The 15545-nt window shown below is 51.9% G+C and overlaps 6 protein-coding genes across 6 annotated transcripts; 5 read left to right on the top strand and 1 right to left on the bottom strand.

Annotated features, from left to right (window-relative positions):
* The first annotated feature begins 167 nt into the window (after positions 1-167).
* On the top strand, positions 168-3003 carry PV05_03486 (uncharacterized protein). The gene is made up of 3 exons (XM_013464132.1): positions 168-1516; positions 1567-2235; positions 2280-3003. The coding sequence occupies exons 1-3, from the start codon at positions 603-605 to the stop codon at positions 2827-2829; spliced, it is 2133 nt and encodes a 710-aa protein (XP_013319586.1). The 5' UTR covers positions 168-602; the 3' UTR covers positions 2830-3003.
* Positions 2925-4183, bottom strand: PV05_03487 (uncharacterized protein). Its single transcript, XM_013464133.1, has 2 exons — positions 3641-4183; positions 2925-3576 (listed from the first exon to the last, which is right to left on the bottom strand). Exons 1-2 carry the CDS (start codon positions 4022-4024, stop codon positions 3148-3150), a joined length of 813 nt encoding a protein of 270 aa, XP_013319587.1. The 5' UTR covers positions 4025-4183; the 3' UTR covers positions 2925-3147.
* A 223-nt stretch (positions 4184-4406) lies between these two features.
* PV05_03488 (uncharacterized protein) lies at positions 4407-5991 on the top strand. Its single transcript, XM_013464134.1, has 2 exons — positions 4407-5362; positions 5446-5991. The coding sequence occupies exons 1-2, from the start codon at positions 4722-4724 to the stop codon at positions 5861-5863; spliced, it is 1059 nt and encodes a 352-aa protein (XP_013319588.1). The 5' UTR covers positions 4407-4721; the 3' UTR covers positions 5864-5991.
* A 306-nt stretch (positions 5992-6297) lies between these two features.
* PV05_03489 (uncharacterized protein) lies at positions 6298-6864 on the top strand (the record flags this gene model as incomplete). The annotated part of the gene is made up of 2 exons (XM_013464135.1): positions 6298-6503; positions 6570-6864. 2 exons carry the CDS (start codon positions 6298-6300, stop codon positions 6862-6864), a joined length of 501 nt encoding a protein of 166 aa, XP_013319589.1.
* A 442-nt stretch (positions 6865-7306) lies between these two features.
* PV05_03490 (uncharacterized protein) lies at positions 7307-8176 on the top strand (the record flags this gene model as incomplete). The annotated part of the gene is made up of 1 exon (XM_013464136.1): positions 7307-8176. The coding sequence occupies one exon, from the start codon at positions 7307-7309 to the stop codon at positions 7739-7741; it is 435 nt and encodes a 144-aa protein (XP_013319590.1). The 3' UTR covers positions 7742-8176.
* A 3728-nt stretch (positions 8177-11904) lies between these two features.
* On the top strand, positions 11905-13223 carry PV05_03491 (uncharacterized protein). Its single transcript, XM_013464137.1, has one exon. The coding sequence runs from the start codon at positions 12115-12117 to the stop codon at positions 12787-12789; it is 675 nt and encodes a 224-aa protein (XP_013319591.1). The 5' UTR covers positions 11905-12114; the 3' UTR covers positions 12790-13223.
* The last annotated feature ends 2322 nt before the right edge of the window (positions 13224-15545 follow it).

Below are 15545 nucleotides of genomic sequence, written 5' to 3' on the forward strand. Positions count from 1 at the left end.
AAGGGGATCTTCTGGATCTAGTTAAATGCCACAGGCGCCTGCCGCCCATTAGAGAAGCCCGCAGGTGCCCAAAGCGGAACAGTTCGTGCCCCCAGCCACATGATCGCTCGCTCCCTCATTAAGTTACTCCGTACTCCTCCTCCTCCTTTCCATGCACCACTTACATTACGCATCCCGGCCACCTCGTGCTCGACATCGAGTACTCCGTACCAACTCGGCTATTTTACGATTGCTCCTCCATCTTGTCCATCTTCTTGACTGCTATAGACGACGGCCACGATTCTCCTCCGCGCCTCCCTAAAGCACTCGCCCTCATTTACCCCACTGTCACTCGCTAAGCCGGCTCCTCCTTCCCTTTGTCTCATGAGCGGTTCGGTATCGAAACGGTCGCATGCCATCTCAGCTGCCTGACAAAGGTACTGCGGAGGTCTTGATACGTTCAACCCCATTCCACGCCGCCTTAAAAAAGCATGACCAACACCACTTGAAGACCCTTTCAGGAGTCCGCTTCTTTGCCCTACTGCCGTTCATGTCGAGCCTGCGAGGGAAACATAACGATCACCTCCTGTTCTCCTTTTGACCAGAGCACTCTAACGACCGACATGATTTCTGACGAACATTATGACCTCTGTCGTCCTATTCTGGACGACAGTACTATAGAAGAAGAAGATAAGACCGAGCGTTTGGAAGATCTCCTCAGCAAAGAGGCAGGACTGAGTGGGACCACCCTAGAAAATGCCGTCCTGAATGCGCTATGGAAACATCGAAATGCCCAGCGTGGGGAGACATCGGACACTCCTCTGCGACACCACGTTATTCGCAAATCATCTCCAGCACCGTGGCAGGCTAGGGCCCCAACACCTCTGGGCTCCCCTCCGCCCCTCTCATCGAGTCCAGCTCTATCAGTGGGATATCCAGTTTCGCGACCCAGCTTTTCTCGCCAGAAGTCCAGCGTACAGTCTCCGTTTGCTTCTCCTCGGCCCTCTCCAAGACTGGCGCTAGCGCAGCCTATACCTCACAGCCCAAGTCTGAATGCTTATGAATTTTCTGATGCCAGTCCCGCCCCAGACATCTACGGCGACTACGGCCATGAGAACGTGGATTGGCTGTTGGCTGATGAAACGGCAAGCAACGCCTCTTCTACTGGTGGTCTCAGCGCCGCAGCCCCCGAATGGGCCCCTCAGCCTGATATGAGTCCATACGATATTCTCCGCTCCGTACTGGGGGATCGGAAGGCTGACGAGGAGATTGAAGATGCTCTCAACAAAAACTCCTATGATCTTGGGGCCACCATAGCTTCGCTGCTCGGCACCGATACTGCCGATGCACAATATACGGCCGTGCCCAACAATGACACCAATGTGTTGGTGGGAAAGTCTATGGCTACAAATCCCGTGCGCCCTTCAACGCCTGGTTCAGCTAAGAGTCCTGTCGTTTGCAAATACTGGCTAGCATCAGGCTCGTGTTTACGTGCTGACTGTCGATTCGCACATGACACTAGTGGCTATCTTTGCAAGTAAGTGTTAGTATCTTCCGTAAGTTCGAGGGGCCTAATTCTGTGTCTAGGTATTGGATGAATGGAAATTGCCTAGCAGGCGATGCTTGTCAGTTCTCTCATGATCCTGCACTTGTGCTCAATCAGCTCAGCGTCAATGAGAATGCACAACCTCAAGCATTCCAAGTCCAAGACCAGTATGACCAATTTCCCACTCTGTCGGCTCAGAACGCGAGAAGCACACTCCAAGCCGGACTAGCGGCAGGCAACACTTTTGTTCCTAGCGGCCAGAAGCCTCGAAATGCGTTGGGCAATTTTGGCCCCGCTTCACGGCCTCATTCTCGTCCTAGCTCTCGCCATCAAAATCGACCTGAGACACCATCTTCCCTTGCCATGGATGATAATGAAGCTTTTCCAGCGTTGGGATCCTTGAGCGCGAAGCGTGCAAAGCATCATGGACACCGGTCAAGACATGGCCATGTCATCGAGAAAGACACGCCCTCCTCCCTTGCTGATGTCGTTCGCATGTCTCCCTCGCCAGTACCAGGCCAGACACGCAAAGCTGAGGCTGCGCGGAAGATCAGAACCTATGGCGGTTCAGAAAGTGCCGCTGCAAAGAGAATACCAGAGCCCCAACATATCCCATGGCTTGAGACTGGCGCTCATGCTAACCAGCAGTACCTGAAGTACAGACAGGAGGCTATCAAGCATGGCAGCGTCCGCAACAAATTCTTACAAAGGTGAGACAATTGTGAAGCAACTAGGATTCTGCTGATGAACATAGTGCCGCGCAAGCTTGGAATCGAAATGACGCACGAGCGGCAAAGGCCTTATCACTTCGAGGACAAGCCGAGAATGATGCCATGAGAAAGGCACACCGAGAGGCAGCTAGAGCTTTATATGACGAACGCAATCCGCATCTCACGTCGACTGACGACGCCGATGAACTATACGTCGATCTGCATGGTCTGCATCCCGAAGAAGCCATTGAGTATCTCGAGAACATCCTCCTCGTCCAATACGAGCGGGGTCGGAGGATCGTTTACGCCATCACCGGAACTGGCCACCACAGCAAGAATGGCAAAGACAAAGTTGGCAAAGGCGTGCGCAACTGGTTGAACGAGTGGGGATACACATTCCGTGAGTTCAGCGTGCCTGGCGAGAGAGGCGGATACATTGGAGGTGTGCTTGGAATAGATATTACGAGTCACAGACGGCAGCCCGTCTCAGCGGATAGCGACTCAAAGGAGGGAGATAATTCTCCTATACCAGCAGTTGTGGCGACTATTGGGGGGAGAATATCGGTGCTCAAACGTGAGGAGGTGCCGGCTTGAGTTGCGTGCAAGAGCTTCGCGACGGGCTTTCAGCATGGGCTGAAGCATGCACGCAATGTACCTTGGAAGTGGTATATCTGCGACGTCGGAATTTCCCGATAGCAGGGTATGCTAGCCGCAGACTTGGTTGCGGCACAACACATGCTACAGTAGGATACAACAAGATCTTCTCCCTCTTGCCACGCCTTTCCAATTCCTTGCAAACGAGGTCTGCCGCATCGTAGGAAGGATAGGGCAATTCCAAATTCCCTTCGTGTCGCCAACGGAGTAACATATAACTATGCGGTAGGCCTACTGTCTTCAACATAAAGTGCTATATCACCGCCACTGTACCCCGAACATCTTCCCAACCCTCCCCTTGACACTTCTCTCAGCTTCTTTATTCTCAAGGTACACCGTCTCATGCCCTTTGACGGTCAGACTGAGCAATTGGTACTCCAGCCTATCCCCGTCGCGCGGCTTGGTCATATGCACAGTCACGACGCCCGTTCCGTCAGGGCCCGAGACGTTGAAGTGCATCCGGAAATGCGTCGTGCCGAAGCGGTCTGTCTCGGTGGAGTGGGCTAAGGGTCGTGCGCGTGCCCATTTATTGGAGGTCGGTTCGCCGTATGCGGTGATCTGGGACGAGGGTCCGAGGAGCGCACGGCATTCCGGCGACGATTTTATGCGGCTTACGGCCGCGTTGAATTGCACTGTCGAGGAGTCCGGGGCGAGGAGTTCCTGATATAATAGATATGAGATCGTCATCTGTGAGGCAAACGCCTGGATGTTAGGGTCATTTCTTGCTTGAGCACACTGAAGGTGTACGCACGGTTCCCACGAGACCTGCAGCGACAATCACAAAGTTAAATGTCTGCTGCGTGCCCCGGGCGGCTTTTTCGGAGGTGCTTAGTTCAGACCAGTTGTAGCGGCCGTCGTCGGAGGTTACGGTGATGGCTCGTCTGGGTGGGTTGGAGGAGCTGGTGCTTGCGTGGCGTATGTGTCGATGCGAGGAGCCCGCGCAAGTTACAGGGCTAGCGGTGCGTTGGCATGGAACAAGGGGTTGAGAGCATGAAAAGCTCAAGCGTCGTGTGCTGGCGAAGGGTGCGACGGGAGCACAGGTTGAGTAGGAGAACTGGGATTTCTCGGGTCGCGACATGATCGCCTGACCGCGCGTGCGGCATGCTTGTTGAAAGGCGCGGGCTTTGCTGGCCATTGTGCGATTGCGAATGAATGCGATGGTGGGCTGTTTGTTAGAGCTTGACCTCGATGTCTAGCAGTGCAGTGTTTCTGGATGGAAAAGAGCAAGCGATTTGTGGATTTCCTAGCTGCGCCAGCACGAGCGAGACGTTTGACGTCGGACAATCGTATCCCCGCATTTTTGTTCTAGGCACAATAGCACTTAGTAATGAGTGCTAGGGACACCAGAGGAAGGCGTGCCGAGGCTCTGGCCTCCAGAATGTCAGCAGTTCCAGCGTCTTGCCATCACGCCTGCTTGCGAAAACACCTAGAAAATCCGGAAAAAAATTCGCACGGTATGGTTACCAAGCCAGGCAAAGACAGTTTTTCTCATCGGGGATAATCTCAAACTCGAAGGCCGTCTGCATATGCCTCCTGTTTCACAGCCTGCCACGGACGAATAATTCGTGCGACGTGGGACGCTAACAATGCCGGTTCTATTGGTGACCTCACCACCAGGTACCAGAGGAGGGGGTTCCTTTGATGCTTTGCAAGCTTCTTGATACGAGTATAACAACACTTCTTATGGAGGGTTCCAATACAAAAGACAGACGCTGCATCACTAAGATCATCGCGTCAGACAGGCACTAACGTCCTGATCTTCATTTCGAGTCCTCCACGCATATCACCTGTTGATCATTGCTTTCTAAGCCCCGTTGAGCGCCAGACTCAACATGTCCGACGAGTTCATCATTCAACCAAACTTCGGACTCACTTTTCGCACATTCCTGCACTCTCAATTCTTCGGCACACCGCCATACCTGACACACTCCTTCGCTGGTCAGACAGTAATCGTGACCGGATCTAACGTTGGCCTTGGATTCGAAGCAGCTCGACATTTCTACCGGCTCAATTGTGCCAAATTGATCCTCGCCGTACGAACCGTGTCCAAAGGCCGGACCGCAAAGGAAGACATTGTTCGAAGCGTCACGCACCGAACCGATGGTGCCGAAGCCATCGAGGTTTGGCCACTGGATCTCACCAGTACAGCGTCCACGCTCTCCTTTGCTGAGAAGGTCAAGTCCGAGCTGAACCGAGTCGATGTGGTCGTGGAGAATGCGGGCATTAGCACCCAAACATTGCATTTTACCGAAGGGTTTGAATCGGTCATCCAAGTTAATGTCATAAATACCTTGTTACTCGCCTTGTGTGTCCTCCCCAAATTGGCCGAGACGCAGAACAAGTTCCCAGGCTCAACTCCACATCTGGAGATCGTTAGTTCGGAAGTCCATCGTTTTACCAAATTCCCCGAGGCGAATTCTGAGGATATATATCAGACGTTGAATGACGAGAAAGCCTACAATGGCTTTGATAGGTGAGTTTAAATACTTTGATCTACCGTTGCCTGCCCCGATTCGAAATATTTTGAGGGAAGCATGTGACTGATATTTTGGGCAGGTACAATGTGAGTAAGCTCATGGAGGTACTCTTCGTTCGCGAACTTGTTGCTCGCCTGAGCGAGTCTCAACCTCACCCGCCACCTGTGATCATCACACTCGTCAATCCTGGTCTGTGTAGATCTTCGCTGGACCGAAGCCTGCATCCTGTAATGCAATGGGCGGGTTTCGTGATGCGCACCATCATTGGACGGTCAACGGAAGTCGGGTCGAGAACGCTGGTATATGGGGCTTGCGCCGGGCCTGAGTCACACGGCGCATTCATGTCTGACGGAAAGAACCAGGAGGTCGAGGCGTGGATCTACTCTGAGACAGGCAAGAAGGTGCAGAAGAAGGTCTTTGAACAGACTATGAGAGTCCTGGAAGGCAGACGGTTCAAAGGTGGGAAGGTTGATTGGGGGTTGAATCTAGGCAGGTAGTATCGCGGCGGTCATCACTAGCTTCCAGTTCGGCTTTCTCAAGGGCAGAGTGCTTGATTGCCGAAGCAATTGGTTAATCAGAGACTTTGGCTGGTTGTGCCTAGATGTAGGCTTCCAGTATGCAAGCATAACGTATCGAGTTGAATGATCATTTGCTCCAGCTAATGATGGACAAGCACGAGGCTGAGGTATTGGACAGGCCGCTCTGGGGCCATACCACCAAAGCGTAAGGTAGGTACCTAGGTACGGAGGTTAGAACCGGGGTTAATATGTCTTGGCGCTCGGAGTGATTTCAACTGCGGAAGTGGCCAGCTTCTGCAGCCTTCGACATTCTTCACTACTCTTGAGCTTTGGTACATTACACAAGTCACCGTTCAATCTCTTTCATACCCTTCAAAACCCATCTCCCATTCAGAACAAACTCACCCTTCGATATGCCTCGTTCACGCGGTGGTGCCGGGCCTTCCCGATCTGCTCCTTCAAGGCCAACGGCTCCTGCTCCAGCTTCTCGACCTGTAGCGCCACAGCAGCAACATCGGCCCATGTCAACTGCAACGACAGCGCCTGCTCAACAAGCTCATCCCCCTGCTCAGACATCGCAAGGACCAGGTCTCTTTGGTCAGATGGCAAGCACAGCAGCGTAAGTGTCCACAGCTGGCAATCGTGAATTCAGTGAGACATTTCGGACTGACTTGGTAAATGATAGTGGCGTTGCCGTCGGGTCCTCAATCGGCCATGCAATCGGCGGTTTCTTCGGTGGCGGCTCTTCCTCTGCTCCTGTCGAACAAGCTCAGCAACCTACCGATGCCTATGCACATACCGGAAATGCGATGGACAACCGATTGTACAGCCAAAGCTCATCCACCGAGGCCGCCGGGCCCTGTGCCTCCGACATCAAGAGCTTCACCGATTGCATGAACCAGAATCAGGGCAATATGACAATCTGCGGCTGGTACCTTGAACAGCTGAAGGCTTGCCAACAAGCTGCTCGACAATATTAAGTATGATCGAACGACCGACCCTAAACAAATGCGCTTGATGTCAAGACAAATGTGAAACAAATATGTAAATAGTCAGCATCTTATCAAGACGGTGGGCATACAGCTTCGGAAGGTCTCCTGGGTTTGCATTGCTCGGGCGGTGGTTCAATACATAGTCTGCAGGGCACTCAGAATTTGCCAATTCAAGCTTGTTCTCTCCCCTCAATCTGTCCTCAAGCATAACCTGTCAATCTATGGTACGTCCTTGCGGTGAAGAGTAGGGCTTTGCAGTCAGAATTGTTTGCACGGGTCATTTTTCTTGTGTTGGGTCTCTGTGGGTAGAATGCATGCTAGACTTTCCCATTGGCACTTGGAACGCACTTACCAGAATAGCAAATTGCCCAGTACACGAATTCAGACCATTGCAGGTCGCTTATGCCACACGACGAGCATCGAGCCGAGGATGGCCAGGTGGCGCAAGTTCGTTACAAAGTGTACAGCATTGTTTGGATTTCAGAGCACGAAACAAGAGCTTGACAAAATCGGATGCATCTACCGAGAGCACACCACAAAACATCCGTGTCTGGAAAATCATCTACTTGGGTGGTATCATACTGAAGTCTACCTTGGTATGCGGACGCCTTATCTTACAAGACCTCCACCACAAAAGTACAGTCTGAGAATGCCAGTCAGCAACGGTTATCTCGGCATCGACAGTTCGCCTATGGAGGAGTGCATGCACGTTCGAGGACTCATGAGGAGCAACAATGGCCGTACCGCGCTACATTTCCTTGGTTTGCCTGCCGAATCAATAGCCGGATCCAAGTATCTGGGCCGTCCTGGTCAGTTGCCTCACCTAAGACCCAAGTGGTTCGCTCTGGTGTCTCTGAAAGAGTAATCAGCAACAACCCTCCGAGAAGCAAAACCTCGAAGGTGCTCCACAAACCTTGGATGGACACACGCAGATCATCGATGCGGTGACAGCAAGAGGGGTGCGGCTCTGGAAGCATTGGCCATGTGCAAGACTCGAAGCAGCCACTTCAGCTTTCTGGTTGGTTCCGTTGGTGATGAAGAAGGATCAGCCCCTTGCACCTCTAATCGACCAGAGTCTGGAATCTGAGTATGACTGAAGGTCTTAAACGAACACGAGAACCCTCATGAAAACAGTCTGCCTGGAGGGGAGCAAGGACAACGACTGGGTATCAAAAGCGGTTAGCCCTCTAGTTACTTCGTGTCAGCATCTTCCGCACATGGACTATTCTCCTCCTTGGCTGGATGGTGTTGGCTTACGGCCGACTTCGAGGTTGTGGAAGTAGTTTGCCGACAAATCAGACTCTGCTTTGAGACGCGACTTCGACCGAAAAGTAATAAAAGTGCGGGCATTGTGACTTTTGGGTCTCCCAGATTGGCCGGTAAGCAGTCCAGAAGCGTGGGACCCAAGACGGTGGTAAGCTCCTGATCTGGAATTGCGAGTGCATTAAAAGCAGCGGCTTGCAGGGTCACATACAAGCTGACAGATATGTAAGCAGGGTAAGATACCCAGAGAGCCAGGTAGCTTCCAGTGATTTCCTTCGTCCCTCGGTCGGACGACCCAAGACTGTGGTTCTGCCACAGGAGTGCCATGTTGTACTGGGTCTTCTCCATAGGGCTGACAGCACGCCCTACCGCTAAGCGCACAACGCCTATGAGTATTGGGTTTGGCATGTGGTGGCCTTATCCAAAGAATGATTTACCATACTAGGTTGTGGATTGATTCATCGATGATTCCACCATCCGAGGTGCTCTTAATCTCGATAATACAGGCCGAATCGGCAAACTGCGTGGAGAGCAATCCATAGATTCTAGTGCACCTCATCACAAATTCTTGGCCCTTGCGACTCAAGCACACAGCCATGGTGCCAATTCTTGGAGATGCTAGGTTTGACTCACCAAGCGTGTCGGTGAGGCATGGGTTACTGGCACTGGTGAATGGGGCCCCTGCAGCTCTTCACAGCCGCCTTCAGAAATCTGGGGCAGACGAGCATGTGTTCGCGAACACGACGGCACGAGAGACGCCAACGGTTCGTTGCTGCACATGTCAGGTCTAAGAAAAGCACAGCCATGTTGGCAGAGCGTTGTATGACTGGTTGATGAAGGGTTTTGGGGCACAAAAGTACAGCAATGGCGTGGGTACTGGCTCGCTGGGTAGGGCGGGCAATCACAAATCATTCGCTTACGGGGACTCCGCTTTTCTCACCTGGGAGACCTTCGAGAAGCATGCTGCATTGGGAAAACGCATACGAAGCCACCCGTGGACACTGGAAAGGCGTTTTTTAGTGCTGCAACCAGATCTCCAAGCCACACACGCCAAAGCCCGCTTTGTGACTCAAGGCACCAAAAGTCCTCCTCACACGCCTTCCCCTTCCGGGTTGGAAACGCGAAGAACCAAATACCAAGCAACAATGCCACGTTTCGTTTCAGAGGTGAGTTCCAAATCAACAGGCTGCAGAATAATGAAGGCGATGATTTTGGAATGTCTGGGATTGAGTCCTGGCAGATGCATGAGGCAGCAACACGATTGTTGCTCGCCATTTCGGTCAAGTCTGATCCATGCTATTCCACGATGGCGACCACGTTGCACAATCATGCACCTATTTCCGTTCTGGGGGATGGACAATGCCTTTATGGAAGCACAATTGTGCATACTGTGTGTAGGTGTGACAAGTTGACAACGGGCGTATGGGGAGAACACCCACGTGACACCATACTGTGGTACAGTCACGGAGACAAGGCAGGAGTTATGGACTGCGTTGCCATTGGTGACAGAGCGACAGGCACAACTTGCATAAAATCCGGACGAAGTCGGTAGTCGACTCAACTCTGAGTCCACTGTGGGACGGCGATGAACAATTTCTAAAGCCCGGGGATCCAGTGACTCAATATGCACCCACTACGTAGGGTTATGCAATGATGTGTGCAGCTAGACTACATCTGGCCGTGCATAACGGCTGACTCGCTCTCGAGGTTGGATTTTAGGCCGTCCGGCCGTGAGAGTCGGTTCAACAATGCGGTCCTGCCGAGTCCATGCACGTCCATGTGTCCGTTGGTCTGGCACGGGCACAACGTTGGTCCGCTTGTCGGATTTTCCAAACCTTGGCCCCCTTTGTCCAATGAAACGTGCAATTTTCCTCGTCTGCCTGGCACAAGTTTCAGGCCGCATACGCGCATACGTCTTGCGATAGGTTGTCCTCGTCCTCGCGGATTTGCGACGCATACGAATGCGAATGTGAGAAAGTTCAGAGCGAGCATGATCCACGACAACATGTGGCGGTGACCTGATGATCTCCGCATTATCGTCCACTATTGCTAGTATTGACAGATTATCAGATGCTTGTTTACAGGCAGCCAGCATACCATGCATACTCATGCAGCTCAGCCATCATGCGCTGCGAGCCTAGGACCGATGAAGAGGAAGTTGCGAGCCCGAAGGCAGAGCCAATATCGCAGCGCCAGACACGGCCAGACTAAGTCGCCGAACAAACTACTAGTAGTGCTTGCTCCGGTGCGGCGATCTAAGTGGCATGATATGGAGCTGTTGATGGGTGGTGGTTTGAGATAAAGCGGCACCTACCAGGTACAGACAAGCGAGATCTTGGGGGCATCAATAGGCGGGGTGGAAGCAAAGCTACCTAGGTAGGCTGCCTGAAGCTGGAAATCAGCGAGTGTTCTAGGCTTCAGGCCTCAACTAACGCCCCTGTGCGCCCAGCTTGGCTGGAGCTCAGCCCATCCAATTCAACGCCGAAACATACCAATGCTTCACGCACAGGACGCTTTGTGGTCGACCCGGCCTGTAGATTCTAGAATCCCAGCCAGCATTTGTGATTTATTGGTGAAAATCAATTGTGTGCTGAAAGCGACCGTATTCGGAAAGAGTTCTTGGTCAGGTTGCAGCTGCCAGCTAGCAATCATCTATCTGCTCTACTATACGGGTGTGACGGGTCGTGGACTCCAGGCTGCATCGAAAGATTCTCCTGCCATCCGGTCTGCAGCAGAAGGATTATTGATACGTTTTGGGAAAGTACAGCAACCCGTACTCCGTATTAATGTCGTAAAAACAGCGGGAAGGCAGATTACGAGAGCAAGGCAGAGTGGTGACTGACCGCCAGACAAAGGAGGGTGTGGGCTTCTGGGCTGGCCAAATGTTACAACGCATGGCTTACCAAGATGATTTCCCAGGGCAGAAGTACCACCATGTCACCACAGACCAATACTAGTACTGTAGCAGGTCAAGGTGGGGGAAACCCGACCTGAATTTCTCAGCATTTCCCGCCCTACGAGGACCAAGAGTTTCTGGGTGAGTCTATGACACCCACGCCCTTGTCGGTGCTGTTTGATGCATCATCATTCCGAGGGAACAGTAATCGCAGCAGCAGGAATCATGGTACCTCCGCCTCGACCCAAGAGCCAAAGTCAACATGGCGTGCATGAATGATCTGGCCGTATTGCCATGGAGATAACGAGAAGCGCATGTAGTTGTTTGAACTCAAAGTAACCAATGAATGTTTGAGAACACCATGCTGCCGTAAGAGTGAGATCAGCTTGTAGGTATCTTCGTATTGGAATTTGAGAGAGCACAGTCAACGAACGAAGGGCTTACCCTTTCTCGGATGTGAACGCGAGCCGTGACCGGGGCAGCGTACGCACTGATGCAAAGAGGTGAACAAAACCCTCCGAAGGACGAGAGTCATCGAAAGACGGACGCTTCAGGCAGCCGAATTTGCGCGAGACGGCCGAGATGGACAAGCCATGGGCCCCATGACAAGCGTCATCCACCACTGGACCACCAGAAAGGATTTCTCAGCCTCTGCTGAGCAGCAACTATGGCCTCAAGACGGAGGGATGGTAACACCGCCTGCCCCCAGTACGCCCGTGGCGGCTCGGCTTTACGAGGCCTTTCCACAATCCGAACAGGGGGGTCAATGCATGACAGGGGTCGCCGAGTGGAGATCGGTCTTTACGCTTCTTACTCAGGCACCTTTCAATAATCCATGTTAACGTTAGGACCATCTTACCTCCAGCCAGCCCGTGCGTTTACAAAAGAACTCGTCCACCCTCTTCTGGGACCAGCTTTTTCCTCCACCATCATCACGATACAACAACAAGAACAACAGAACACAACAAGTATTCGATCGATGAGCATATAGCCATACAAACACCGACAGTGTTTACTACTCAAGCCCACCCAACCAAAGTACCCACCCACCGGTGACTCAGAAATATCAAGCATTCAAAATGCCTTCCTCAGTCACCTTTGCCAACGCTACTCCAGCGAAGAGCAATTCCATCTACACCCGACCACAGAAGAAGCAGAAGATGAGCATCACTCAAACATACTTCCTCGCTCACAGTGCCCGCGGCAAGCTCTCCAAGGAGGCTGCCCGGCCTGATCACGACCTCCGTCTTTTGGTCGGCCACGCCAACATGCTCGACTCTTTGATGCTCGATCTCGCCAATGCCGAGCAAGAGCAAGAGCGATGGTTCAATAACATCGTCAGCGGCTCATCCGAGGAGGCCGAGGAAAAGCCAAAGCACGTCGAGACCATCCCCGAAGAGGCCGAGGAGGAATCTGAAGATGAGGCCGAAATCACAGCCGTGGAAGTCGACTCGGATATGGAAGACTACGAGGAGGAGCTCACACTCACCCGAACCGCCTCTCGACACTCACCTCCCGAGTTGAGCCTCGACTCCGACTCCTCCGACTCAGATGAAGATGAGCACATGCCACCCTCACCACCCGCAACCACCGTTGAGGCACTCAACGAGAAGCAACGACAAGCCATTGCAACCACATCATACTACGACGCCAAACAAGCATCCTCGTTAACGATCGAAGAGTCGGAAGCCTTTGAACAAGAAGGTTTCTTTCTCCCATCAAGGCAACAGCCGACGATAATCGCTGCCTACTAGTGCAGGTGTCGCTGACCGCCCTTGAGCTTGACTTTTCGACTTTTGCTGCGAGCGACTGATACCCGAGCGTTTGAAGCATTGGATTTTATGAATGTCTTAACGAGCATGGTGTTTCTTGGAACTGGCATAACTTGACAACAACAATCACAACCCAAAATTATTTGGCACTTGGAAACCTTGGAAACCAAAGGGGATCGAACAGAGATGGGAACGATCACGGAGCATCGAGAAGGACATCGACCTCATTGCCGACTCAGTAGTCGTGGCTGAAATATGCCAGCCTGAGGAAGCAACGGGGACAGTATGCCTCGCCTCGTGTTTTGATTGATCTTGAATCATCTATGACTCTACTCTATGTATTACTGCAGATAGTTCTCCCTCCGTATGTTTGAGGTTGAGACTTTCAAAATGATCAATATTGAATCTCCAAAAAATTTACATTCCCTTTGCCTTACAATCTTCATTTCATTATTCTTTGCTTCGGTTACTCATACCAGATTTCCAAATCTCGCTCTCCACAGAATCAGATCAGGCCAGAAAAAAGGTTTGCTGATCACTGCAGCTGCATCGTCCAGGGTCCTCAACTCGGAATCGGCTCTCGCTTTCTTGTTCGTGCGAGTGGGAAAGGCAGAAAGGCTTGTCATGCACCAACCACAAGCGAAAGCACTGATGGGCACGGAGCCCACAAGCACCGGATGTACGGGTTTTTCGTTCTTACGGACGAAAAGTGCTCCGCCTGTTCAATGCACAAAAAAGTTCTCACCTCTAGCGCCCTCGCACTGGTTACCATCCTATTCGTTCCTGTCTGCTCGCGCCTCTCGGGCCCGGGGCGTCAGCTTTCTTTCCGACCGAAAAAAGTGGTCAAGTGAACACTGTTGTTTTTTCGTACGGATACGGGTACTATACTACACGATGGAAGCTCCATGGGACCTTTCGTTATGGATTTCTTCGCGGTTCTTTTTCTTGTACGGAGTAGAAGTAAGATCACTTGGACACCAACGCCAACACCAACAAGAGTCCACTGTACTACTACTATGTAGCCTTCTCGGAAGAAAATGAGCTTTTTTTTTCGGGCTCGCCGTGGCAAGCAAAATGAGTCACCTGGACTTTGCTCAAGGTCTTGGGGAAATGCACGTTATTTCCGAGCGTGCGTTTTTCTGAATTACTGGATTTCGCCTTGCAGGAAGGACACCGAGGGAGTGATTTGTCGCCTTGGTATCCATATCCGTAGGTCGCTCGCGAAATGTAAGGCAGAGTGGCTTACTGAATCACAAATCCCAATCCGACCAAACAGATTCGCAGGTTTCCGACATTTTTTGTGATTGTATAAGCATTGCTTGGAAATTACAATTACTACAAATCACCGATTTCCTCATTCTGTCGAGAAATGCAGAGCAAATGACAGTTTTTCACACCCTTGCATCGTTTATCCCCACACATTCGCACGAGTACGAGTACCATCATCGGTCAGCATATGTGAGGCGTGCCAAACACATTGCTTCATCTCCTCGTATATCGTTTATATTGTGGTATTAATTTGACAACCCAAAATGCCAACACCAAAGGCTGACCCCCTCCTCCTTGGGCAGATTATTCAGGCCCCTTCATTACAGCTGATCAGGCGTGCCCTCCTTTTCCCTGGCACCTGCCTGGCACTCTTTCTCTGCTGTGCTAGCCCTTTTCGTTGGGGTCCAAAAATGTGTTGATCGACCATCGTTTCACTTTAGCAAGAGTGGCAGAGCATGCTGATCCTTCGAATCTTGCCAAATACAAGTAGGGGAACGATCACGAACGACACTGTGTAGAGGTTCTCCTCCCTTCCGGCCGAACGAACGAGGTCCTCGGCATAGTTGCCCCATGCACCCATGCCTGTTGTAGAGAGTGCGCTGCCTAACACCCCTCTTTGGCGGTCATCCAGGCGGTTGGCTGAGCTCCACGTCTTGCACATGCTCATCCCTGTAAAGCGTGTTGCTGACTGATCCGCATGCACTACTCGTACCAATACATACGACTTCGCGGACCGATTGTCGTTCATATTCTCGAACGTCTTCCTCCGTACAGGGACACGGTGACTTGATGCCACAATCGTAGCTGCTGCAACTTACTAAGGTAGACATCCTTGCCGCCCTTCTGCTACTCCCTACAGGAAGTGAATGAGACAGACTGTAATGCTGTGTACAGCACTTCAATGCGGATGTTGCGGAGGAAAGGCCTGGCCCGTGAAGTGATTGGCAGTGACATGACACAATCGTCAGGCGATGCTTGCCACCTAGTTGGGAGTTGAATGAGCGTCACGTGGAATAAGCCAGTACCTGCTGACCTTGTACTCCGTATCGAATCAGCTTCGGTCACCAGTCCTTCTGCAAACCCCGTACAATCTTGAAACTGGCCTTTCGTTTAATCCTTCATCCCGAGACCGAGGGGTCATTCATTTACGCAGCTTGGCTAAACAAACCCGAGTACGCGAGCTTGCATGCAACAGCAACGCACGATTTTTCCACGGAGACCAGACCCGAGAAATAGCATCGCCTGTCTCAGCTCGTACACCACAAGCCCCCATCGAGATCTATCTCTGTCAAAGCACACATCTTCTGTCAATTCGACAAGTTCCACGGATCGTAGCACAAGTAACGCAAGCAACACTTGGAGTTTTTTTGGCGTCCGAAGCCGGGTACCATCCCGATCTCGAAAAGACAGCTTAAAGCTCATCGTCGATGCATCTGAAAGCTCGGTACGCGTAGCAGTTGGGCTGGTCT

This window comes from Exophiala xenobiotica, assembly GCF_000835505.1.
Source record: "Exophiala xenobiotica strain CBS 118157 unplaced genomic scaffold supercont1.2, whole genome shotgun sequence".
NCBI classification, from domain to species: domain Eukaryota; kingdom Fungi; phylum Ascomycota; class Eurotiomycetes; order Chaetothyriales; family Herpotrichiellaceae; genus Exophiala; species Exophiala xenobiotica.

What these genes read in the sequence shown, in the direction of transcription:
- PV05_03486 (XM_013464132.1), top strand. Translation starts at nt 603, where the DNA reads ATGATTTCTGACGAACATTATGACCTCTGTCGTCCTATTCTGGACGAC. An exon ending in ACTAGTGGCTATCTTTGCAA is followed by an intron (nt 1,517 to 1,566) that starts GTAAGTGTTAGT and finishes TTCTGTGTCTAG; the next exon opens with GTATTGGATGAATGGAAATT. An exon ending in CGCAACAAATTCTTACAAAG is followed by an intron (nt 2,236 to 2,279) that starts GTGAGACAATTG and finishes TGATGAACATAG; the next exon opens with TGCCGCGCAAGCTTGGAATC.
- PV05_03487 (XM_013464133.1), bottom strand. Translation starts at nt 4,024, where the DNA reads ATGGCCAGCAAAGCCCGCGCCTTTCAACAAGCATGCCGCACGCGCGGT. An exon ending in CTGCAGGTCTCGTGGGAACC is followed by an intron (nt 3,577 to 3,640) that starts GTGCGTACACCT and finishes TTTGCCTCACAG; the next exon opens with ATGACGATCTCATATCTATT.
- PV05_03491 (XM_013464137.1), top strand. Translation starts at nt 12,115, where the DNA reads ATGCCTTCCTCAGTCACCTTTGCCAACGCTACTCCAGCGAAGAGCAAT.
- PV05_03488 (XM_013464134.1), top strand. Translation starts at nt 4,722, where the DNA reads ATGTCCGACGAGTTCATCATTCAACCAAACTTCGGACTCACTTTTCGC. An exon ending in GCCTACAATGGCTTTGATAG is followed by an intron (nt 5,363 to 5,445) that starts GTGAGTTTAAAT and finishes TATTTTGGGCAG; the next exon opens with GTACAATGTGAGTAAGCTCA.